The following is a 25,141-nucleotide window of genomic DNA, read 5'->3' as shown; positions in this document are numbered from 1 at the left end:
CCTATCTCCTCTGGGATCTGCTCCTGTGATGTATGGTTCTGTTACCAGGCACGACCTTATTCATTCTACAGGCGGCACTGGTAATGGAGGAGACATCGAAACAAGAAGCTCTGGGCGACGCAGGCTCTGCCCTGCCACTGAGATTAGGGTACCTGGGATTTGTAGTACCATCCAATCTGGCAGTATGGATGTGTGTTGTCCAGCTCCCTGCTCCAGCCAGTTGGAAAGCACCACACCCTACTAAAGCTCGAAGCATATTGCTGGAAGCTGTCAGATACAGCCTTCTCCTCTGGTTAATTCCTCTGTGCTCATCTCCCGGTTTGTTTATTTGTTTCCTGTTGTGACCTCGGCTCGCTTACTGACTACTCTTGTGTCTTCTGATTTTGTATTTTCTCTGCTCTCCTGGTACTGACCCGGTTACCTGACTATTCTTGCTACATCTCGCATCACATAACAGAAGGTAACACCATGGCCGAAGCCTAGGGGTCTCTGTCTAAGATCAGACCCAAGTAGAAGGGTTAAAGTATGATGAACAAGGCAATCCCTGGGATCTGTAAAATGGAGTAGACAGCGCCAAGTCCTTTCATGGTGGACATCTTTTGAGCTGCCAGGTGACCACGAACAGTGCCCCCAATGCATCGTATCCGCAAACTATTTCTGCAAGATCTGCAGTCAAATAGCTTCTTAACCCTACCATGTGCCCAGACAGTAGTGTACAATTGTATATAGAGTACTGTCAGACTCAAGAGAAATTGGAAAATAGTTTGTTATGTCCATTTGTTTCCTATTATCCTTTGTGAAGAATTCCAAAGTTATCACTACAAAGTGACACACATCAGGTTTCGAAAAATTGGGTCCTGATTAGGAACAAAAAAGGACTGCGGGAAGTGGTTAAGTCAAAGGATTTGAGCAATAACTACTGTAGTCAAAAACTGTGACTAAAGACAATAACACATCTACTGAAATGATCAAACTCAACAGTCTTCATCAGTAATAAATGAGTAACTAGTGGAGAAACCTCTCTGGGGTAATTAGAGTATGGGGCTCAGTGGCTCTTTCAAGCTAAACTATTATAAGGGCCAATGGTAGATGTCACATCAGTTTCAAGAAGAAATATTAGACATTCAAATACTTTTTTTATAACAGGTTAGAGCTGATGTGTCAAAGTTTGGATGGAGGAGAATGTTGAGGTCTAGAGGCAAAATGGTGAACACCCGATTGTGATACGACCGGGCTATACTACCGATAAAGCAGCCACAGCCGGTGACTGAGAAGAATCTGTGACTTCTCTGCATTTAGTGGTTACTACTCACCTGGGTAGTCGTATGTTGGAATCTCCTCTTTACACTGCTCATCACCCCTCACATATGTCTCTGTAGTATTAATATAGGTCAGATCTTCACCCTGAAACAAATATTGTAAAAGTCACAGACAGATGAAAAGAAAAGATAGTCACATCTATAATCAGCTCTAATCCTGCCATCAGTTCCGCCATAAGAGCATAACAGCCCTTACTGGCAAATAGGGCCTGGCGAGCAGAGGAGGCCCGCAGCAGGCCGCCTCTTCTCATTGGGCCCCAGCGGCTCAACTGATCATGCATCGTCAGACGCACGGCAAGTTAAAATCTGTTGCCTTGCGGGAGATCACAAGCTGGCAGCTGATGTCAGAGGGCACGTTGCCGGCATATAATGACACTCACATATGATGGTACACGCCTCAGATGTATCAGGTGGAGGACACCGCTGGACCTCAGCCAGGTCAGGATAAACTTTTTTTTTTGTAAAGCTGCAGTATGACACTGCATTATACTACTATGGGGGTGCATTATACCATTATGGGGCTGCATTACACTATGAAGTGCATTATACCACTATGGGAGGGCATTATACTATGAGATGCATTATACTACTATGGGGGTGCATTGTACTACTATGGGGGTGCATTATACTACTATAGAGGTGCATTATATTCTTAAGGGGATGTATTATTCAACTATTTATGACTATGGGATGCATTATACAGATACAGAGTTTTTCTATGAGTGGGCAGTGGGACTGTGGAATGTTCGTGAGTTGGAGGCGGAGCTGGGGGGGTGTAGCCTGGGTAGAGTCCCAAGTGGGCCCGAACGTTTTTCCAGTATGGGACACCGAAATTCCTGGCGGCAGCCCTGCCTGCCATCTGCACCGTTCTCATTACACAAGTATAAGGCTAGGTTCCCATTGCGTTAATGGGACCGCGCTAACGGACAGCGTTGCACGGCGAAATTAACGCCGTGCAATGCGTCCATTAGCACGCCCATTAACAGCAATGGGGACGCGCATCACTAGCGCGTGCCATTTTCGGCACGCGCTAGCGATGTGCCGGTGTTTTGTGGCACACAGCGGACGCTGCTTGCTGCTTGTCCGTTAAACGCGACCGCTTTACAAAACATTGCATTAGCGCAATCCGCTAGCGCTAGACGCTAAACGGATTGCACTGACGCAATCTGAACCTAGCCTAAAACATAATACTAGTGAATAAAACAAGACTGAGCACAAGACCTTCACAGCCGTCTACGTATCAGAGGGGAGATCTCATGACACCTTCTCTCCATCTACCTGATGATCCTGAGGAACATCGGGATCTTCCTGTTTACAGTCCTGTGGAAGAAGAGGACAGGGACATCTCTCTGGTGTTGTCCTCTTACTGGATAGAACTGGAGGAAACACATACAGGGATTGAATTAATTCTTTACATACAGATAATTATAGGCCGTCTGTATTTAGTCCTGTCTATTACCTGGGGATGTGAGGGGCTGGGGAACCTCCATCATGACTTCCTTGTACAGATCTTTGTGTCCTTCTAAATACTCCCACTCCTCCATGGAGAAATAGACGGCGACATCCTGACACCTTATAGGAACCTGACACAATGATACCGTCATCCCCAGAAACCTTCATAGCATTACTGTATAATGTCCCAGCATTCCCAGCAGTGTCACCTCTCCAGTCAGCAGCTCAATCATCTTGTAGGCGAGTTCTAGGATCTTCTGGTCATTGATGTCCTCATGTATCAGGTGAGGTGGAGGTCCCGTGATTGGGCTCAGAGGTCTTCCCAATCCCTCAGACACAGGGTCCTGACAGCGTTCACTAGAGGTCTTCTTCACTACTGTGTAATCCTGGTTATGGAGAGACAAATTCATAAATTTCACTACAGACAGTTCCAGAGTCCTCACCTCTCCAGTTGTGCCCATCTGTTATTCCTATAGATAAGAATGATGTAATGTGACCTCATCAGAATCTCTCACCTCTCCAGTAAGCCGGAAGAGGATCTCTAGGGTGAGGTGTAATATCCTCTCCGCCATCTTGTATCTGTCCATATCCATCTTTGATGGGTAAGTCAGGAAAATGCTCTTATATAGAAGATCTTCACTGAGAGGATCTGATATTGTAGAGACCTGAATGAGAAGATAAGCTGATGTAACATCATAATAATCCTGTGTAATAATACAATTACTGGAGATAAGGGATTATGAGATTGATTATTTTACAGTATTTAGTTTTCTTCTTTACATTATTAATAAAACCTATATACACAGCTCAAAAAAATAAAGGGAACACTAAAATACCACATCCTAGATATCGCTGAATGAAATATTTCAGTTGCAAATTTTTATTCGTTACATAGTGGAATGTGTTGAGAACAATAAAACATAAAAACGATCAATGTAAATCAAAATAAATATCCCATGGAGGTCTGGATTTGGAATGATACAAAAAATCAAAGTGGAAAATCAAATTACAGACTGATCCAACTTCAGTGGAAATGCCTCAAGACAAGGAAATGATGCTCAGTAGTATGTGTGGCCTACATGTGCCTGTATGACCTCCCTACAAGCCTGGGCATACTCCTGATGAGGCGGCGGATGGTCTCCTGAGGGATCTCCTCCCAGACCTGGACTAAAGCATCTGCCAACTCCTGAACAGTCTGTTGTGCAATGAGTCGTTGATGGATCGTGCGAGACATCATGTCCCTAATGTGTTCAATCGGATTCAGGTCTGGGGAATGGGCAGGATAGTCCATAGCTTCAATGCCTTCATCTTGCAGGAACTGCTGACACACTCCAGCCACATGAGGTTTGGCAATGTCCTGCATTAGGAGGAACCCAGGGCCAACCGCACCAGCATATGGTCTCACAAGGGGTCTGAGGATCTCATCCCGGTACCTAATGGCAGTCAGGCTACCTCTGGCGAGCACATGGAGGGCTATGTGGCCCTCCAAGGAAATGCGACCCCACACCATTACTGACCCACTGCCAAATCAGTCATGCTGAAGGATGTTGCAGGCAGCAGATCGCTCTCCACGGCGTCTCTACACTCCGTCACATGTGCTCAGTGTGAACCTGCTTTCATCTGTGAAGAGCACAGGGCACCAGTGGCGAATTTGCCAATCCTGGTCTTCTGTGGCAAACGCCAATCTTCCTGCACGGTATTGGGCTCTGAGCACAACCCATGAGGAAATCACAGCTAGAATAAGATTGTTCCTGTACAGAAAAATTGAACAAAGAAATTCACCGTGTAAAAACTGTACTTAAAAAATTTCCTTTAATTACGTCTTAACGCAGTAAGGTGGTAACAAGGACCACTACCACCATTTACAACATTTACAAGATACCAGGAGGTGCCTGTACCTATCACTAAACTGAACTGTTCCTACCTACCAGCGGAGGTTGGCACCCTACACCTGCGCAATGGTGCCCCAATCAGTGTCGACTGTCCTTCCTCCCCCTATCCTGCCCTGTGGGATGGGGAAAGGAATAGGAGGAGAGATATTGAAATGAGAGTTTGTTTGGACAGTATACCACAATTATAGTGATTGAAGAAATTGCTAAGACCGGCACAATAGCAACATGGATCAACATGCACCGTATCATGCTGCACACTATGAAGGGGTATCGTTTCCTTATGTGCTTGACCTCTAAACCCTGCTATTGTGCCGGTCATAGCAATTTCTTCAGCAGCTAAGTAGTCTCTTTATACTATGTATACTTTATTCTCTCCTGATGAACCTTAAAAGGGGAAATGTTGAGTGTGTTTCAGGGCTCTTAGGTTTGTTTGTTTTTTTCATAACTTCTTGATTTGATGACATGTACCTGTTCTTTAACATGCAGCTGAGCCTTATCTGGTTTTGAATATTTTTGGGCTTATTGCTTAACCCCTTTCTGCCATCGGACGTACTGTCCCGTCCATGTGACCTAGGTCTTAATTCCCATGGATGGGATAGTATGTCACACCCGATCAGCCACGCTCACGGGGGGAGCACGGTCCATCGCAGCCGAGTGTCAGCCGATTATCACAGCTGACATCCGGCACTGTGACCGATCCTGACACTTTAAAGCTAAGTTCACATTAGCGTTGTGCGGGGCAGCGTCGGCGACGCAACGCACAACGCAGCTTTTTGTGACGCATGCGTTCATTTTTGCATTTTTGGCGCAGAAAAAACTGCATCATGCAGCGTCCTCTGCGCCCTGACAGCTGCGCCAAAATGACGCATGCGTCACAAAACGCAAGACAACGCATGTCTATGCGCACCCATGTTAAATAGAGGCGCATGACGCATGCGTCGCCGCGGCTGCACCCGACGCTACCCCGCACAACGCTAATGTGAACGTAGCCTAACCCCCGAAACACTGCGATCAAACATGATTACAGCGCTCTTGTGGCATAGGGAAGCATCGCGCAGGGAGGGGGCTCCCTGTGTGCTTCCCTGAGACCCTCGGAACAACGCGATGTGATCGCGTTATTCCAAGGGTCTCCTTCGTTCTCCTCACTGCAGACCCCGGATCCAAGATGGCCGAGTGGGTCCTTTCGGGTCCTGCAGGGAGGTTGGCTTGTGAGCAAAGTGTCAGATCAGCGATCTGATAATATATAGTGATCTCCCCCCCTGGGGCAAAGTAAAAAAGTTTAAAAAAAAAAAAATTACACTGTGTAAAAATATTTTGTTTAAAAATCCTAAATAAAGGAAAAAAAATATTGTTCCAATAAATACATTTCTTTATGTAAATAAAAAAATAAATATAAAGTACACTTATCTAGTGTCGCCGCTTCTGTAACAACCCGACCTATAAAACTGTCCCACTAGTTAACCCCTTCAGTGAACACCGTAAAAAAAAAAAAAAAAACACGAGGCAAAACACAATGCTTTACCATCATACCGCCGAACAAAAAGTGGAATAACACGCGATCAAAAAGACAGATATAAACAAAAACATAGTACCGCTGAAAAGGTCATCTTTCCGGCCAAAAATCGAGCCGCCATACAGCGTCATTAGCGAAAAAAATTAAAGTTATAGCCCTCAGAATAAAGTGATGCAAAAATTATTTTTTATATAAAATTGTTTTTATTGTATAAAAGCGCCAAAACATAAAAAAAAGATATAAATGAGGCATCGTTGTAATCATACTGACCCAAAGAATAAAACTGCTTTATCAATTTTACCAAACGCGGAACGGTATAAACACCCCTCCAAAAAAAGAAATTCATGAATTGCTGGTTTTTGTTCATGCTGCCTCACAAAAATCGGAATAAAAAGCGATCAAAAACGTCACGTGCCCGAACATTGGTACCAATAAAAACATCAACTCGTCCAGCAAAAAATAAGACCTCACGCGACTCTGTTGACCAAAATATGGAAAAATTATAGCTTCCAAAATGTGGTGACACAAACTATTTTTTGCAATAAAAAAGCGTCTTTTAGTGTGACAGCTGCCAAATATAAAAACCCGCTATAAATAGTAAATCAAACCCCCCTTTATCACCACCTTAGTTACTGAAAAATAATAAAATAAAAAAAGTAGGAATTAGTCCTACCGATAAGTATGTTTCCAGGAGTCCATCATGACAGCACCCCCAGGAGGTTGTCCTTCTTATCCTTGATAGGGACAGGAAACACAGAAGAGGTTAAATAGCCCCTCCACACCTCCACCCCTCAGTGATTTTCCAAGTACCACACCAGGATGGATGCAACTCTATTTTATTGAAATTCCTTTCTACACATGTTTACATCAAATATCAGACAGGAACTCAAGGAAGGGTATATAAGGGGTGCTGTCATGATGGACTCCTGGAAACATACTTGCCGGTAGGACTAATTCCTACTTTCCAGGACGCCCCTCCTGACAGCACCACCAGGAGGAATAGGAATACCAAATAACTCCTTAGTTTTTAGGGCGGGATTACAGCCTGGAAGACTTTCCTCCCAAATGTAGTCTGTTGATTCACAGTTACGTCTAACTTATAATGTCTACAAAAGGTATTTGACCTCGACCATGTTGCAGCTCTGCATATTTGGTCCATAGAAGCCCCAGCGCTTTCTGCCCATGAGGCCAAGATTGCTCTCAACGAATGCGCCTTGAGGCTTTCTGGAGGAGTTCTTCCTGCCGAGATGTAAGCTGCCGCGATGGTAGATTTAATTCATCTTGCTAGAGTAGCTTTGGATGCTTTCTTCCCTTTATTCTTCCCGGTCATCTGAACGAAGAGGTTAGAGTCGATTCTCCAACTATCTGTGATCTCTAGATAGTGTAGAATTGTCCTTTTTACATCCAAAGCGTGAAGAGAACGCTCTTTTTCATTAGAGAAGTTCTGGCAGAATGTAGGCAGAACAATTTCTTGACTTCTGTGGAAGTCCGAAACCACTTTAGGAAGGAACCCGGGATCTAATTTAAGGATGATACAGTCATCCAGGACCTTTAAGTATGGATGTTTAATAGAGAAAGATTGGATCTCACCAACACGTCGTGCTGACGTTATTGCCACCAGGAAGAGAGCTTTAAGGGTTACGGCTCTCAGGTTTGCTTGAACTAGTGGCTCGTAAGGTTCCTTACAAAGTTCATTTAGCACCAGGTTTATATCCCAGGGAGGCACTGTACTGCGAATTGTAGGCCCAAGTCTCTGAATGGCCTTGACAAACCTCACTATCCATGGATGAGAGGCTAGCTGGACGTCATAGAAGGAACTGAGGGCTGAGATCTGTACCTTCAGAGTACTAGGCCTCAGTCCTTTATCAAACCCCAACTGGAGAAAATCTAGAATTTTCGGAATATCCGGACCGTGAGCAGAGGCGTAGCTAGAGCTTTTGCCGCCCGGGGCTGTTCCCGAGTTTGGCGCCCCCCTCCCCCTATCCCCCCCCCCAGCTCAATACACACAAAGGTTACCAAAAATGGTTTTCCTGTTTTGTAGAACTTAAACTGGGCCTAATGGTGTCACCCCCACATGCCACACCTGTGACTTAATACCACCACACCGTGACCAGGCCACATAGTGACCGAATAATACTACATACAAGGGACAAATACCACCGCACCATTTCCAGACCACATATTACCACCACATAGTGACTGAATACTACAATACTGATCAGTAATAAAAAAAAAACCACAATACTATCACCATAAGTGCCAGTATTCACAGGAGATCTGTACTTAGTATGCAGTGTCTGTGTAGAGGTAATACAGAGATCACTGGTGACATTATACACAGGACCTCTATATAGTATACAGTGTATAGTGTCAGTGTATAGGTAACACTGACTCACCAGTGACGTCTCTAGGTGAAGTCCTTCATCTTTCATCCAGCACAGACCGCCATCATTCCTTCCAGCCAGGACTCGTTTCTGCAGGAAATAACAGTTATCTCGAGCTCCGCTTGCAGAACACATTACTTAATTTTTCACAACTTCTACATTACACCACATGAAGAAAAAAAGGTGATATAGTGTCACTCTGCACAGTAACAGGACCGCCCCCCCATTTAAAACAGTATACTCAAAAAATAAAATAAATACATCACTGCAGTAACAATATCCCTTAATTATCCCCTATGGTAATAATATTCCCCACCCTGGCCCCGTTTATCTCATTCCTGGCTCCAGCCATATGTTGTCGTATCCTGCCCTCATGAGTATCCATTCTACCCCATATGATCTCCCCATCCTGCCCCACCAGCCTCCATCGTATCCGTCCTGCCCCATGATCCAATCCTGCCCCGTGTCTCCAATCATGCCCCGTATCTACATTCTGCCCATGCCTCAAGTCCTGCCCCCAGTGTGTCCAGCATATTACCCCCATGTTGTCCAGCAATCTGCCCCAGTGTGTCCAGCATATTACCCCCATGTTGTCCAGCAATCTGCCCCAGTGTGTCCAGCATATTACCCCCAGTGTGTCCAGCAATCTGCCCCAGTATGTCCAGCATATTACCCCCAGTGTGTCCAGCAATCTGCCCTCAGTGTGTCCAGCAATCTGCCCCAGTGTCCAGCCTTTCCCCAGTGTGTCCAGCAGTCTGCCCCAGTGTGTCCAGCATATTACCCCCAGTGTCCAGCATTGCCCCAGTGTGTCCAGTATATTACCCCCAGTGTGTCCAGCAATCTGCCCCAGTGTCCAGCATTGCCCCAGTGTGTCCAGAAGTCTGCCCCAGGGTCTCCAGCATTGCCTCAATGTGTCCAGAAATCTGCCCCAGGGTCTCCAGTATTGCCCCAGTGTGTCCAGCAATCTGCCCCAGGGTCTCCAGTATTGCCCCAGTGTGTCCAGCATTCTGACCCATAGTCTCCTGTACTGCCCCAGTGTGTCCAGCATTCTGCCCCATGGTCTCCAGTATTGCCCCAGTGTGTCCAGCAATCTGCCCCATGGTCTCCTGTATTGCCCCAGTGTGTCCAGCATTCTGCCCCATGGTCTCCAGTATTGCCCCGGTGTGTCCAGCAATCTGCCCCACGGTCTCCAGTATTGCCCCAGTATGTCCAGAAGTCTGCCCCAGGGTCTCCAGCATTGCCTCAATGTGTCCTGAGATCTGCCCCATGGTCTCCAGTATTCAGTGTGTCCAGCATTCTGCCCCATAGTCTCCTGTACTGCCCCAGTGTGTCCAGCATTCTGCCCCATGGTCTCCAGTATTGCCCCAGTGTGTCCAGCATTCTGCCCCATGGTCTCCAGTATTGCCCCAGTGTGTCCAGCATTCTGCCCCATGGTCTCCAGTATTGCCCCAGTGTGTCCAGCATTCTGCCCCATGGTCTCCAGTATTGCCCCAGTGTGTCCAGCAATCTGCCCCATAGTCTCCTGTATTGCCCCAGTGTGTCCAGCAATCTGCCCCATGGTCTCCTGTATTGCCCCAGTGTGTCCAGCAATCTGCCCCATGGTCTCCTGTATTGCCCCAGTGTGTCCAGCAATCTGCCCCATAGTCTCCTGTACTGCCCCAGTGTGTCCAGCAATCTGCCCCATGGTCTCCTGTATTGCCCCAGTGTGTCCAGCATTCTGCCCCATGGTCTCCAGCATTGCCCCAGCCCCAGACAGTCAGAAATAAAGAAAAAAAAAAATAAAGTAAAATCCTCACCTCTCCCGTTCCTAGTGCTGGTCCGGTGCAGCCAGTCAGCGTCTCTCCGGCTCTGCGACGCTCAGGACAGAGAGGCAGAGCGGCGCGCACAGTAGTGACGTCATCGCGCCCTCTGCTCTGAGACGTCGCAGAGTCAGAGGACGCTGAAGCCGCAGGAACCAGGAGAGGTGAGTATTAGAGCGGGGAGCGGGGGCGGGACCCGGGGGTGGGGGGAGCTGGCCCTGGTCGTGGCGGCGGACAGCGCCGCCCGAAGATTTAAAGGGGCGTCTTTTTTTTATCTTCTTCTCCTGCAGCGCCGGCCGCCCCCAGCATTGTGCCGCCCGGGGCGGACCGCCCCCCCCCGCACCCCCCCTTCCTACGCCACTGACCGTGAGAGACCGATACATTAACTGGACTCTGAGAGCAGAACTTTTTCCATATCTTCCTGTATATTGCAGAAGTTACAGGTTTTCTACTATTTTGAATAGTAGCAATGACTGGCTCTGAGAGGCCTTTTGATCTTAGGATCCCTTTTTCAGGATCCATGCTGCTAACTGTAGTAGGCCCGGGTTCTGATGAACTAGGGGCCCTTGAGACAAAAGGTCCGATAGGACTGGTAGATGGATTGGATCCTCCCAGGACATCTTCTTTAGTAGAGAAAACCAGCTCCTTTTGGGCTGGTTAAGGGCTATTAAGATAACTGATGTCTGGCTCTCCTGAATCTTCCTCAATACTCTCGGTATTAGGGCCAATGGAGGAAAAGCGTAGGCCAACTTCATGTCCCAGTTCTGAGCCAGTGCATCTATTCCTGATGGCCTGTCTCCTGGGTTTAGTGAGAAGAATTTTTCTGTCTTTGCGTTCTTCCTTGAGGCGAATAGATCTACTTCCGGGAAGCCCCAACGTTGGGTTATTTGGAGGAAGATTTCTTCGTTTAAGGACCATTCTGTGGGACATAATTTCTGTCTGCTTAGGAAGTCGGCTACCTGGTTTTGGGTTCCCTTCAGGTGAACCGCCGTTATCGACCTGACTGTCCGTTCTGCCCAAGAGAATATCGTGTCTGATAGATCTTGTAGGTGATGATGCTTCGGACCTCCTTGGTGAAGTAGAAAGGCTACTGTTGTTGAGTTGTCTGAGAAAATACGGATGTGTCGGTCTATTAACTTTCCCTGGAATGCCTTTAAGGCCTCCCAGACTGCCCTGAGTTCTCTGTAATTTGAGGAACTGCTTTGTACAGATACAGGCCAAGTCCCCTGGGAGTAACTCTCTTCTATGTGGGCTCTCCAGCCGCTGTGACTTGCATCTGTAATGATGTTTATACACGGAGATGTTCTCCAAGGCCTTCCTTTTTCGAGATTTCCGGTTATGGTCCACCATGTCAGTGAACTTTTTGTATCTAGTGACAAACGTATTTTGTTGTCCAGGGTTACGTCTCTGTCGTCCCAAAGTGAGAGGATTTCTTTCTGCAGGGGTCTTGAGTGATATTGGCTCCACTGGACGCTGGAAATGCAAGAGGTCATCAAGCCCAATACCCGCATGGCCTTCCTTATGGATGTTTGTTTTTGCTTTTGAAATTTTTGAATTTCTTTTTTGAATGACTCCTGCTTGTGATGTAGGAGGTATGTATGTTCCTGAACTGAGTCTAGGATTACCCCAAGAAAGGATTTCTTTGTTTCGGGTTTGAGGTTTGTCTTTTTGAAGTTTATTAGCCATCCTAGCTCTTCCAGGAGTGAAATAGTTGTTGATAAGTCCTCTTCCATCTGTTGTGGAGAATCTGCTATTAGTAGGATGTCGTCGAGATAGGGGACGGTGAGTATTCCTTTCTCTCTCAAGAACGCCATCACCTCTGCCATGAGTTTGGTGAAAACTCTGGGAGCAGACGAGATGCCGAATGGCAGGCATGTGAACTGATAGTGTAGAATTTGGCCCCGGTCTTTTATGGCGAATCTGAGGTACTGTTGGTGTGAGGCGGAGATGGGAACCTGGTAATAGGCGCTTTTTAGATCTAATGTGCTCATTACTGATCCTTTCTGGATTAGAGGTATTGCAGTTTTGAGGGATTCCATTTTGAAACGTTTGTAAGCAACTGACCGATTTAAGGGTTTCAGGTTTATAATAGTACGAAATTCTCCGCTTGGTTTTTTTATGGAGAACAGACTCGAATAGTGTCCTCTGAACCTCTGAGCATGGGGTACCGGAATGACTGCTTTTATCTGGATAAGTTCTTGAATATCCTTTGGAAGTCTCTGCTGAACCGATAAAGACTGGGTCTGAGTTAGGCAAAACCTTTTGGGAGGTGTTTGGTTGAACTCTATTTTGTACCCTTGTTCTATCAAACTTAGGATCCATGGGTTCTGAGTGATGTTTTGACAACCCTGTAGGAAGTATTGAAGCCTTCCACCCACTAAGTTGGCGTCATTGTTTATTAGTTTTTGATTTTTGGTCCTGAAAGGCACCCCTGCCTCTACCACCCTTCGGGTAGCTCCATCTTCCGCCCTTCCCTTTCCCTCTATAGTCTTGCCTGGGATGGAATCGAGACCTACGAAAGGACGGTATGTTTTTCGGTTTCTCTTCCAGGAAACCCTTTTTCTTATCCGCTGCTTTTTCAAGCAATTCATCCAATACTGGACCGAAGACATGAAGGCCAGAGAAGGGTATTGAACAGTTTATTTTTTGACTGTGTGTCGCCAGACCATGATCTGAGCCATAGAGCTCTTCTTGCCGCATTAGATAGGGCATTGTTTCTTGCAGCAAACCGCACTGACTCTGCCGAAGCATCGGCCATAAAGTCTGTTGCTATCTTCAAGAGTGGTAAAGATTTTAGGATCTCGTCTCTAGGAGTTTTATTGTTAATCTGGGTCTCTAGTTTTTCTACCCACAGAGACATTGACCTGGCAACAGAGGTGGCTGCAATATTGGTTTTCATGATAGCGGCTGAAGCTTCCCAGGCCTTTTTGAGGAGATCTTCAGATCTTTTGTCCATCGGATCTTTGAGGCCCGAGGAGTCCTCAAAAGGGATGCCGGTCTTTTTTTGAGACCTTAACTACAGGTATATCCACTTTAGGAACGGATTCCCAGATTTTGGTCTCCTCTGGGTGAAAGGGCAGACGATATTTGAAATCCCTTGGTACTATCAGTTTTTTCCCTACATCGCTCCATTCTTCCAAGATCATTTCCTGGATATGGCGATTTACGGGAAACACTCTGCTCCTACGAGCTCTGAGCCCCCCAAACATTTCTCTGTGTGTTCAGAAGAAAATAGATATCTCTTCTTTTCCTCTGGGAGGATATTTGAAGAAGATTCTCCCTCCATGGAATCGGATACGGAGTAAGCTGAAAGCTCCCCCTCTTCTGAACTAAGATCCTGTTCCCACCTAGGTCTCTTAGGACAGGGAGGGTCGACTGGCAACAGCGCTGATACTGTGGACTGCACTTCCTCTCTGATCATAGTTTTAATACGATCCAGAAGGGAAGTCTGTTCTTCTTCCAGCAGTCCTGCCATGCAATTATCACATACTTTCTTCCTATGCCCCTCTGGTAGCCTATTGGAGCACAGAGGGCATTTAGAGCATAGAGGGCATAGAGAGGCCCTATAGCTTGTGTTGTAATGTGATATAGAACCCCTATGTATAACTTACATGAACAGGGGCGAGCTCTGAGGACAGGATCTCTGGACGATCTGCACCCTCCATCTCTGATCATAGGATCAGTGTGCAGTCAGATATTCGCGATTAAATAGGTATCTTACCTGTCTTCAGAACATCTGATTCGTCCTCCTTCCGAGCTCAGCTGCCGGTGATCACTGTGGGCTGATGGGCCACTGTTCGGCTGTATGATACAGCCCGACACCAACTTCCGGCGTCCCGAGGTCTCAAGCTGCTCAGGAACGCCACCGGAACTCATTGGTGATTGCAGCGCCGAAGCGGCACGCCCAGAGACGCGGCGCACTCGCCGGCACGGTGCGCCCCAGTGACACAGCGCATCCCCCGAGACACGACGCGCCCCGATGACGCAGCACGCTATGATGACGCACACCCACTGAGCGCCGACCAGGACGCTCTCCGCAGGCCCAACCCGGCGCGCTCCCTGCGTGAGTTGGGAGGATCACCGCCGGTATGCGGGTGCAGCAAGAAGGTGCAGAGCCCTCTGAAGAGGGATGAACCAGAGTCGGGAGCATAGCTCAACCGGCGCTGAGGGACCTCCAGCGGTATCAGCGCTAACATGCGGAGTCCTGCTCCGCCTGCTCAGAGCCCTCAGGATGAGGGATGAGGCCGCTCTGGGAGCCCTGCTCAAACGGTTACCTGGAATCTTCAGCACGGTAAGCCGTGCCACTCTCCTCTGCGTCTGTCCCTGATAGCGACAGGAAAAACACTGAGGGGTGGAGGTGGGGAGGGGCTATTTAACCTCTTCTGTGTTTCCTGTCCCTATCAAGGATAAGAAGGACAACCTCCTGGTGGTGCTGTCAGGAGGGACGTCCTGGAAAAATGTATTAATTTTCCATTAGGGTTAGGGCTAAAGTAAGGGTTGGGGCTAAAGTTAGGGTTGGGATTACGTTTGCTGTTGGGATTAGGGTTAGGGGTGTGTCAGGGTTAGGTGTGCTTAGGATTATGGTTGGGATTAGTGTTAGGGGTGTGTTGGGGTTAAGGGTGTATTGGGGTTAGGGGTGTGGTTAGGGTTGGGATTAGGGGTGTGTTTGGGTTAGGGTTGGAGTTAGAATTGGGAGGTTTCCTCTGTTTCGACACATCAGGGGCTCTCCAAACGCAACATGGCATCCGATCTCAATTCCAGCCAATTCTGCGTTGAAAAGGTAAAACAATACTTCTTCCCTTCCGAGCGCTCTTGTACGCCCAAAGAGGGGTTTATCCCAACATATGGGGTAGCAGCATATTCAGGACTAATTGGACAACAACTATTAGGGTCCAATTTCTCTAGTTACCCTTAGGAAAAAAAATTGGGGGGCTAAAATTCATTTTTGTGGGGAAAAAGATTTTTTTTATTTTCACGGCTCTGCATTATAAACTGTAGTGAAAAACTTGGGGGTTCAACACATCTAGATAAGTTCCTTTGGGGGTCTAGTTTCCAATACAGGGTCACTTGTGGGGGGTCTCTACTGTTTAGGTACATCAAGGGCTCTGCAAACGCAACGTGACGCCCACAGACCATGACATCAAAGTCTGCATCCCAAACGGCGCTCCTTCACATCTGAGCTCTGCCATGCGCCCAACAGTAGTTTACCCCCTCACATGGGGTGTCAGCGTACTCAGGACAAATTTTACAACAACTTTTGGGGTCCAATTTCTGCTGTTACCCTTGGTAAAATAAAACAAATTGGATCTCAAGTAAATTTTCTGTGAAAAAGTGAAATGTTCATTTTATTTTTTTAAACATTCCAAAAATTCCTGTGAAACACCTGAAGGGTTAATAGACTTCTTGAATGTGGTTTTGAGCATCTTGAGGAGTGCAGTTTTTAGAATGGTGTCACACTTGGGTATTTTCTATTATATAGATCCGTCAAAGTGACTTCAAATGTAATGTGGTCCCTAAAAAAAAAAAAAAAATGGTGTTGTAAAAATGAGAAATTGCTGGTCAACCCTTATAACTCCCTAACAAAAAAAATTTTGGTTCCAAAATTGTGCTGATGTAAAGTAGACATGTGGGAAATGTTAGTTATTAAATATTTTGTGTGAGACATATCTCTGTGATTTAAGGGCATGAAAATTCAAAGTTGGAAAAATAGCGAAATTTTCCATTTTCTTCACAGATAAATGCAAGAAATGTTGAGGAAATTTTACCACTAAGGCTGGAGTCACACTCAGCGCATGAAAATACGGTCCGTATATTACGGCCGTAATACGCTGAAAAGTCCCCAAAATAGTGGTCCGTAGCTCCTCCTTAGGCAGGGTGTGTCAGCGTTTTTTGTGCATGGCATCCTCCGTATGTAATCCGTATGGCATCCGTACTGCGTGTTTTTCTCGCAGGCTTGCAAAACCGACATACGGCTATACAAGCGATCCATGTGTAATAAAAAAACAAACAAACATATATACTGTTATATATATATATATATATATATATATATATATATATATATATATATATATATATATATATATATATATATATATATACACCTAATCTATGTGTACACATTTATTCTACCTATTCTTCTGTAAGCCGTCAGTGTGATTTTACTGTACACCGCACTGAATTGCCGGCTTTTCTAACAGAGCTGCGTATTTCTCGCAAGTCACACTGCTGGTCCGTGTGTAATCCGTATTTTTGGGGCTTCCATAGACTTTCATTGGCGTTTTTTTTGCGCAATACGGTGACAAAAATTCTACGGCCGTAGAAAGCCGTATAATACTGATCAGTAAAATACGGCAGATAGGAGCAGGAGAATAGAGAAGCATTTCGACGTTTGTTTGGCGAGTTTTACGGACGTATTTTCTGCGCTCTTACGTCCGTAAAACTCGATAGTGTGACTCCAGCATAACGTGAAGTACAATATGTCACGAGAAAACACCGTCAGAATCACCGAGATCCACTGAAGCGTTCCAGAGTAATAACCTCAAACGCTCAGCACCACCCTACATCTCCTCCCTGGTATCAGTCTACCACCCTACCCGTGCCCTCCGCTCCGCTAATGACCTCAGGTTAGCATCCTCAATAATCAGAACCTCCCACTCCCGTCTCCAAGACTTTACACGTGCTGCGCCGATTCTTTGGAATGCACTACCTAGGTTAATACGATTAATCCCCAATCCCCACAGTTTTAAGCGTGCCCTAAAAACTCATTTGTTCAGACTGGCCTACCGCCTCAATGCATTAACCTAACGATCCCTGTGTGGCCTATTTATAATAAAAAAAAAAAAAAAAAAAAGGTTCCTCGCATCATGTTCTCATACACTTCATGCAGTATTAGCCCTCTGTGTCTGTACTGCTACATACTTAGGCAGGTAAATGGTTCATGCAGCTTTACATGAACACCTGAGCCTTACACTATAGCTGGTCCGAATAACTAAAGCAATTGTTACCATCCACCTCTCGTGTCTCCCCTTTTCCCCATAGTTTGTAAGCTTGCGAGCAGGGCCCTCATTCCTCCTGGTATCTGTTTTGAACTGTGATTTCTGTTATGCTGTAATGTCTATTGTCTGTACAAGTCCCCTCTATAATTTGTAAAGCGCTGCGGAATATGTTGGCGCTATATAAATAAAAATTATTATTATTATTATAAATGGACAGTGGTCAGAATTGTAAAAATTGGCCCGGTCATTAACATGCAAACCACCCATGGGGTTAAGGGGTGAATGCCCTGGAATCGTGCAATATTCATGCAGGCTCTATGATATTTATATATGAAATTGGCTGTTTAGTTTCTACTCAGACAGTATAACTATTTGCCCTATAAGAGGAAGTGGAACTATATTGATCATTTATTAGTTTGAGCTCACTTGTATGTTAATTTTGGATAGTAAACTGTTCAGTCTAACATATCATTGCCATCATTGTTAGACTTCACCCCTTCACTGTCCCTCATATGGAAATTTCCTTATGGTCTTAGGGTTAGGAGGGACAGCCGTATGGAGCGGGGGCTCCAACAAAATCGTAAATATCATATAGGGTGCCAACCTCCGCTGATAGGCAGGAGATAGATAAGGGTAAGGCCCCTTCAATTCATTTTGGCCCCTCATCAAGTCTATATTATCTTTTACAACCCCCTTTATCTTGGGCATGTGAAAATCTAAATATATTTTCACTCACGTGGTTTACTACCCCACATTAAGATTTTGGCAGTAACAATAAAAAAGTAACACATCCATCCCCCACTATAATTGTGGTATACTGTCCAAACAAACTCATTTCATTATCTCTCCTCCTATTTCTTTCCCCATCCCACAGGGCTGGATAGGGGTAGGAGGGACAGTCGATGGGGAGCATGGGTGCCATTGTGCAACTGTAGGATGCCAACCTCCACTGGTAGGTAGGAACAGTTCAGTTTAGTGGGTACAGGCGCCTCTTGGCATATTTTAAATGGTGGTAGTGGTCCTTAATATCACCTTACTGCGTTGACGTCATTAAAAGGTAATTTTTTTAACTACAGTTTTTACACAGTGAATTTTTTTCTGTGAGCACAACCCCCATTTTTGGACATCAGGTACTCAGACCATCCTCATGGAGTCGGTTTCTAGCCGTTTGTGCAGACACATGCACATTTGTGGCCTGCTGGAGGTCATTTTGCAGGGCTCCTCCTGTTCCTCCTTGCACAAAGGCTGAGCCCCTTCCACATCTCCTGGTCTACTGGCCTGTCTCCTGCTAGCGCCTCCAGCCTCTGGACACTATGCTGAGAGACACAGCAAACCTTGCCACAGCTCACATTGACGTGCAATCCTGGATGAGCTGCACTACCTGAGCCACTTATGTGGGTTGTAGAGTTCGTCTCTTGCTACCATGAGTGTGAAAGCACAGCCAACTTTCAAAAGTTACCAAAACATCAGCCAAAAAGCATTGGTACTGAGATGTGGTCGGTGGTCCCCACCTGCAGAACCACTCCTTTATTGAGTGTGTCTTGATAATTGCCAATAATGTACAGCTGTTGTCTATTCCATTTGCACAACAGCATGTAAAATTGGTTGTCAAACAGTGTTGCTTCCCAAGTGGACAGTTTGATTTCACAGAAGTTTGATTTACTTGTAATTATAGTCTGTTGTTCAAGTGTTCCCTTTATTTTTTTGAGCAGTGTATTTTAGGCCGCAGACAACAAGCAGTTTCTTCCTCCGAGTCGGCAGCTGAATACGTTTCTTATATACTCATCTTCCATAACGATAATTCTCGTCTCATTTACCGACACTGGAATCGGCATTAGCAATACTGCAGGAGATATTCATTACAGAGGACAGGAGAAATAACTACTGCATGATGAGGACGACATCATCTTCTACTACGGCTCTAAAAACGTATTTGTCCAGAGTCCGTCACTGACTCCATCAGCACTGGCCGTCTATATGAATGATTCGCACTTCCCCGCACTGTAATCTATCACATTAGATCTCATGTCTGAGTCATACACAGAAGTTTGAGGCTTTTATAAAAGTGTCATGCTGCTGCAGTACAGATTAATGCAACCTCCACCAGAGGGAGCTTGAGAGGGAAGTGACATTGCGTACACAGAGAGGCACTGCAGAGCAGCAGCATAGGCACCACCAAGTGCCAAGAGAGGTCCAACAAGCAGAGTCAAAAAATATCAATAGGCAGAAGTCCTAAAGAGATCAGCAATACACGTGGTCAGGAACAAGCCAGGAGTTTCAGCAACGGTCAGAAGCGGATAAGACAAAGTCAGGAGGCAGAAGAGAGTCCAAATACAAGCCAAGTCAGAAACCAGAGTATCAAAACCGAAATGCTGGAAAAAGGGCAGACAGAGGGAGTCAACAGACATGGGGCAAATCAGGGATCACAGCAGGACAAACCAAGAGCTACGAGAGTCAGGTTCACATGCCGAAGGCAGAACTATAGCTGACACCGCCAGCAGGATACATGGGAGCTAAATAGCAAACCTGAACCCAGAATAAGGCAGAGCAAAATTATCTTGACATGATCCCCCTCGGAAAAAGGGCAGCCAGGATTAAACCCTGGAACGGATTATGACAAGAAGCTTTTTTGTTTGCACTAACACAGCGGACAGAAATTATCCGATCCCAAAGTCTCCATGTACAGTGTTTTATGGGATTTTATTTATTTTTTTTGACACGCTAAACATTTGTTTTACTCTTTTGGGCCCCAGAACATAGATTTACACTGCAGGGATGGCACAGGGACGGCTACAATGAAGCCCTGGCAGTTTAACCACTTGCTGCTGCCAAAATCAAACATGGCATCTAAGAAGGTGTGAGAGTTTGGTTGAATGCCCTCCGACCCAAAGTACTCGATAGTATGGGGCGGCCTAGTTACTACGATACTTGCCTAATGGTGTCTGGGCCTGAAATGTACGAAGGTCTATTAGGCCGAGCCAGAGTCCAATAGGACAACACCTTCTTGATTAATATGTTTGGCCCCGATTATAATAAACTCTATACTCAACTCCCGTGCTGGCGCCGTTTGTATTGTTTAAATGTACCTGTAAATTCTAAATGTACCTGCAATGTTTGCGGAATTACATAATAAAATACCTGTAGTAAAAACACCCGTTAAAAGTTCCCTCAATAATACAATACACGTGTTTGCGGCGGCGGCGCTAAAAGAGACAAAGAAAACCCAGATATTGTGCAAAGAAAATAAACATTTATTTAACCAAAAAATAACTGGGTTTAGGATCGGGGACTATCTGAGCGTGAGATGTGGTGGACCTTGGGAGTGTGGAGCTGAGGATTGCGTGGTAGTTGATGAAGGCGTTACAGGGGAAGGGGCAACAAATTAAAGGATTGGATCATGGATGGAACTGGACACATTGGGAGTAGACAACACAGTGGAATCATGGGAATGGATAGACAAACTGGAAGGGACAGATACAAAGGATGGTAGTGACACATTTGACAACAGACATATTGGTAGGTGAGGGTGGAGGTGGTGGATCCAATTTTAGCAGGGTTTTTTGACTCCGGGTCTTCGTCCTGGTGGAATTGTTATTAGTTTTGGACCTTTGCTTTCTTGGCCAAGTGGGAGTGGTGCCTCTGTAGCAGTCTTTTGGTGTGGTGCTGGACTGGGCAGCATGGTGCTGGACTGGGCAGCGTGGTGGATGCTGCAGGCTGCAGGGGAAACATAGAAACATAGTTATTAAGGTTGAGACTTTAAGCCCATCTAGTTCAACCCATAGCCTAACATGCCCTAACATGTTGATCCAGAAGGCGGCGAAAAACCCCATGTGGCAAAAAGTAAGCTCCACACTGGGGAAAAAATTTCTTCCTGACTCCACATACGGCAATCAGACTAGTTCCCTGGATAAACGCCCAATCAAGGAAAATAGTGTATATACCCTGTAACATTATACTTTTCAAGAAAGGCATCCAGTCCCATTAAATTTTAGCAATGAATCACTCATTGCAACATCATACGTCAGAGTTCCATAGTTTCACTGCTCTTACAGTAAAGAATCCGCATCTGTGATTATGCTTAAACCTTCTTTCCTCCAGACGCAGAGGATGCCCCCTTGTCCCCGTCTCAGGTCTACAAGTAAAAAGGTCATTAGAAAGGTCTCTGTACTGTCCCTTCATATATTTATACATTAAAATAAGATCACACCTTAGCCTTTGCTTTTCCAAACTAAATAACCCCAAGTGTAATAACCTGTCTTGGTATTGCAGACCCCCCCCAGTCCTCTAATAACTGAACTTGGTAGCGTGGTGGGTGCTGCTGGCTGCAGGGGTGCTGAACTTGGGAGCGTCGCAGATGCTGCTGGCCGCAGGGATGATGAAGTTGGCAGTGTGGTGGATCTGTGAACTGGAGGCTGGGGTTGTGGTGGTGGATAGTTCAGCACTCTGGGAGTTAGAAAGTAGATGTTCGGCTGCTGGTAATACCGTCTGGCCTGTGGATTGTAACTTTGTGAATGCCGCAGCTGCAGCAATGCTTGGCTGTAAGTAGCCTGGCAGGCCCGCATGACGTTGACCTGGAATTGAGGCGTAAGGTTTTCTGAAACTTCCCGCTCTATTGAAGAAAAAAAAAAAAAATAAATGTCACACCGGTCTCTCAAGGTCGGATTACAGGCGATCAAGGCGATTGTTGACATCCTGTATAAGAGTGTTCACATGGGTGAATCCACTCTTCAGTCTATCACCAAGCACCTTAAAGGGACACTGTCACCTGAATTTGGAGGGAACAATCTTCAGCCATGGAGGTGGGGTTTTTGGGTGTTTGATTCACCCTTTCCTTACCCGCTGGCTGCATGCTGGCTGCAATATTGGATTGAAGTTCATTCTCTGTCCTCCATAGTACACGCCTGCACAAGGTAATCTTGCCTAGCGCAGGCATGTACTATGGAGGACAGAGAATGAACTTCAATCCAATATTGCAGCCAGCATGCAGCCAGCGGGTAAGGAAAGGGTGAATCAAAAACCCAAAATCCCCGCCTCCATGGCTGAAGATTGTTCCCTCCAAATTCAGGTGACAGTGTCTCTTTAATCCCATCCTGGAAGACCGAGCGTAAGTGCATAAACTTGGACATGAGTGACGTCTCCCAGGCCCTCTGCCGCTGATGAGAAGACCCAACGAAAGCAGCGGCAGAGGGCTGGGAGAGGGGAAAACCGGATGCATCCGCGGCTGCCTCTTCCTCAGCCTGTTAGGCCTGACAGGTTGCTACATCGCTGGTGGATGATTGGGATTGTGCTTGTTCTTTGGCTGCTTGATGAGGGTGCGCTCCAATAGAGGACAATCCAGGTTGTGTGGTGAAAAAAAAAAAAACACCAAAAAAGGTTAAATAATAGTAAGACAAAACAAAAGATACTCACGTTCGGGTAGCAAGCGCAGGCATCAGAAAAGCAAGGTTCCGATGGTATTTTTATTTGCTGAGAATCCTTTGAGCAGCACCACTTTTAACCTGGTTCTCCTGTCTCATGTCCTTGTTGAAGAGATCCGTCATCGAGCGCCAACGCCCTCTTATTTGCTTCACTGTGGTGGGGAAAAAAAAGAAATAATTAATTGTAAAACAATGCACCTACATTTACAGTTTCACTGATGCGTTACACCACATCCAAATACTTACCAAAATCATTTCTGATACGTGGCGTGACACGATCCCGATCATGCAGCAGCGATCTGGCCACTTCTTCCCAGAGTCGTCGAATCACAGCAGGATTGCTGACGATCACGGATGTACCACAAGGTGAATTAGTTGCTCGATTTCAATGTTCTGTTTGGCTTCTTCCCGTTGTGGAGCCTATAGATCAAATAAAACAAAATAATTTTAAGTAAAAATGAATCAAAAACCAATGACAACTCTGATGAAAAGAATACTTACACCACGTATTTGCTCTTGAGACACATGAGCCCGAGGTACCTGTAAAGAAATTACACGATTTAACACAGGTATAGTATTGCCAGTCAATACATACCAATCAGTATAGCAAATGTGATTACATAATCGGGGTCACGTCCACCCTGGGAAGCCGTCACCTCTTCACTTGAGGACATGGTAGAAGAGCCGGCAGCAGTCGAGTGGAACACTACAGAAAAAAAATAAAACAAAATTTGATCTTGTTAAGAGCCAAACACAATGTAGCGCCCCATACCCCCCCCCCCCCCCCCAAAAAAAAAAAAGGACACCAATACTTACATTACGGGCAGTAGTCCAACAGCGCAGCAGTCAGCACAGGACAGGGACAGGTGGCAGCACCAGAAACAGCAGCACCAGGAGAGAGGGCAGCACCAGGAGACAACTAGTCTAAAAATACAAAAAAAAAACAAAAAAAAACAGACAAACATTTTCAAAGGTTCTATGCTTACATAGCCAGTGTTGTCCTCACCAGGACAGCAGAACCAGGAGAGTCGGCAGCACCAGGAGAGTCGGCAGCACCAGGAGAGTCGGCAGCACCAGGAGAGTCGGCAGCACCAGGAGAGTCGGCAGCACCAGGAGAGTCGGCAGCACCAGGAGAGTCGGCAGCACCAGGAGAGTCGGCAGCACCAGGAGAGTCGGCAGCACCAGGAGAGTCGGCAGCACCAGGAGAGTCGGCAGCACCAGGAGAGTCGGCAGCACCAGGAGAGTCGGCAGCACCAGGAGAGTCGGCAGCACCAGGAGAGTCGGCAGCACCAGGAGAGTCGGCAGCACCAGGAGAGTCGGCAGCACCAGGAGAGTCGGCAGCACCAGGAGAGTCGGCAGCACCAGGAGAGTCGGCAGCACCAGGAGAGTCGGCAGCACCAGGAGAGTCGGCAGCACCAGGAGAGTCGGCAGCACCAGGAGAGTCGGCAGCACCAGGAGAGTCGGCAGCACCAGGAGAGTCGGCAGCACCAGGAGAGTCGGCAGCACCAGGAGAGTCGGCAGCACCAGGAGAGTCGGCAGCACCAGGAGAGTCGGCAGCACCAGGAGAGTCGGCAGCACCAGGAGACAACTATTGAAAGAATAGGAGAATAGGAGTCTTCATATATTAAAAACAATATTATTTATTAGTACCAAAAACATGATAAAAAAATATATATAAATAAATAAGTACACTTTCAATATTACATTCATATGGATAAGAATTTGATCCTAACGGTGACAATATTAAGTTGCCGCCAACCTGGAAACATATGATGCAGCACTGAAGATGATGTCCAAATGGACAGTATATATAGCCATTAAATTTAACCGTAAGGAAATCGTAAGCACAAACCCCACATATAGTGGGACAGAGGTAACAGCGTAATTCAAGTCAGGTCATATGGATAATCTAGACTGAAAACACATCACGTCTACCACAATACAGCGCTGTTAAGAGAAATGTAAAAAACATAGAATAAATAAAGAGTTAATTACATATAATAGTATCTCCGATTCAGTCCAGTCCAGGGGGCGACCACTGACCCCGGCGCGCGTTTTGCGAGCCTGACTGTCACTTCCTCAAGGGGGGATATATATCAGGAGACAGCTAGTCTTGTGCTTCTGTCCAGAGTCTAGAGAGTAATGGACTACCTGTCTCCACACCCCCTTTTATACATCACTGATTTTGCAGGTCTAACATCGTTTCCTGGACATGATTAGTGTGAAGTACGCATTGCGTTTCAAATGCATGCGTATGCATGTCCTTCTGTACCAATGCGTTCCCATAGACAGTAATGGGTTTTTTTTTTAACGCAATCATCTGCAATCGTCTATATGCGGATGATTGCGCAATATTTGTCGCCTCCA

The 25,141-nt window shown here is 46.1% G+C and overlaps 1 protein-coding gene and 1 long non-coding RNA gene across 5 annotated transcripts in view; both read right to left on the bottom strand.

Moving 5' to 3' along the window:
- The window catches only part of LOC138666948 (oocyte zinc finger protein XlCOF7.1-like), a 160,230-nt gene that overhangs the window by 6,523 nt on the left and 128,566 nt on the right, over positions 1–25,141 (bottom strand). Inside the window, exons 2-6 of one of the 3 annotated variants that reach the window (XM_069755148.1) lie at positions 3,287–3,436; positions 2,981–3,157; positions 2,779–2,902; positions 2,598–2,695; positions 1,314–1,404 (exon numbers count right to left, since the gene is read on the bottom strand). The exons of 1 other annotated variant lie outside the window; for it this stretch is intronic. In XM_069755148.1, the coding sequence (XP_069611249.1) occupies positions 1,314–1,404; positions 2,598–2,695; positions 2,779–2,902; positions 2,981–3,157; positions 3,287–3,364 (568 nt within the window). In that variant the 5' untranslated portion in view covers positions 3,365–3,436. Of the gene's footprint in view, positions 1–1,313; positions 1,405–2,597; positions 2,696–2,778; positions 2,903–2,980; positions 3,158–3,286; positions 5,075–25,141 lie in introns of those variants that run through there. One more of the 3 variants, XM_069755147.1, reaches the window with a different exon arrangement.
- LOC138666980 (uncharacterized) lies at positions 20,588–23,887 on the bottom strand. Of its 2 annotated transcripts, XR_011318582.1 has the most exons (7): positions 23,591–23,887; positions 23,395–23,480; positions 23,276–23,314; positions 23,021–23,194; positions 22,767–22,926; positions 21,565–21,966; positions 20,588–21,489 (listed from the first exon to the last, which is right to left on the bottom strand). It is a non-coding gene; the product is annotated as an uncharacterized lncRNA (long non-coding RNA). The 2 variants fall into 2 exon arrangements; XR_011318581.1 differs by having other exon boundaries at positions 20,588–21,966.

This window comes from Ranitomeya imitator, chromosome 2 (genome assembly GCF_032444005.1).
Source record: "Ranitomeya imitator isolate aRanImi1 chromosome 2, aRanImi1.pri, whole genome shotgun sequence".
NCBI classification, from domain to species: domain Eukaryota; kingdom Metazoa; phylum Chordata; class Amphibia; order Anura; family Dendrobatidae; genus Ranitomeya; species Ranitomeya imitator.
Note: the sequence above shows the minus strand (reverse complement) of the source record. Positions and strands in the feature narration are given on the sequence as shown.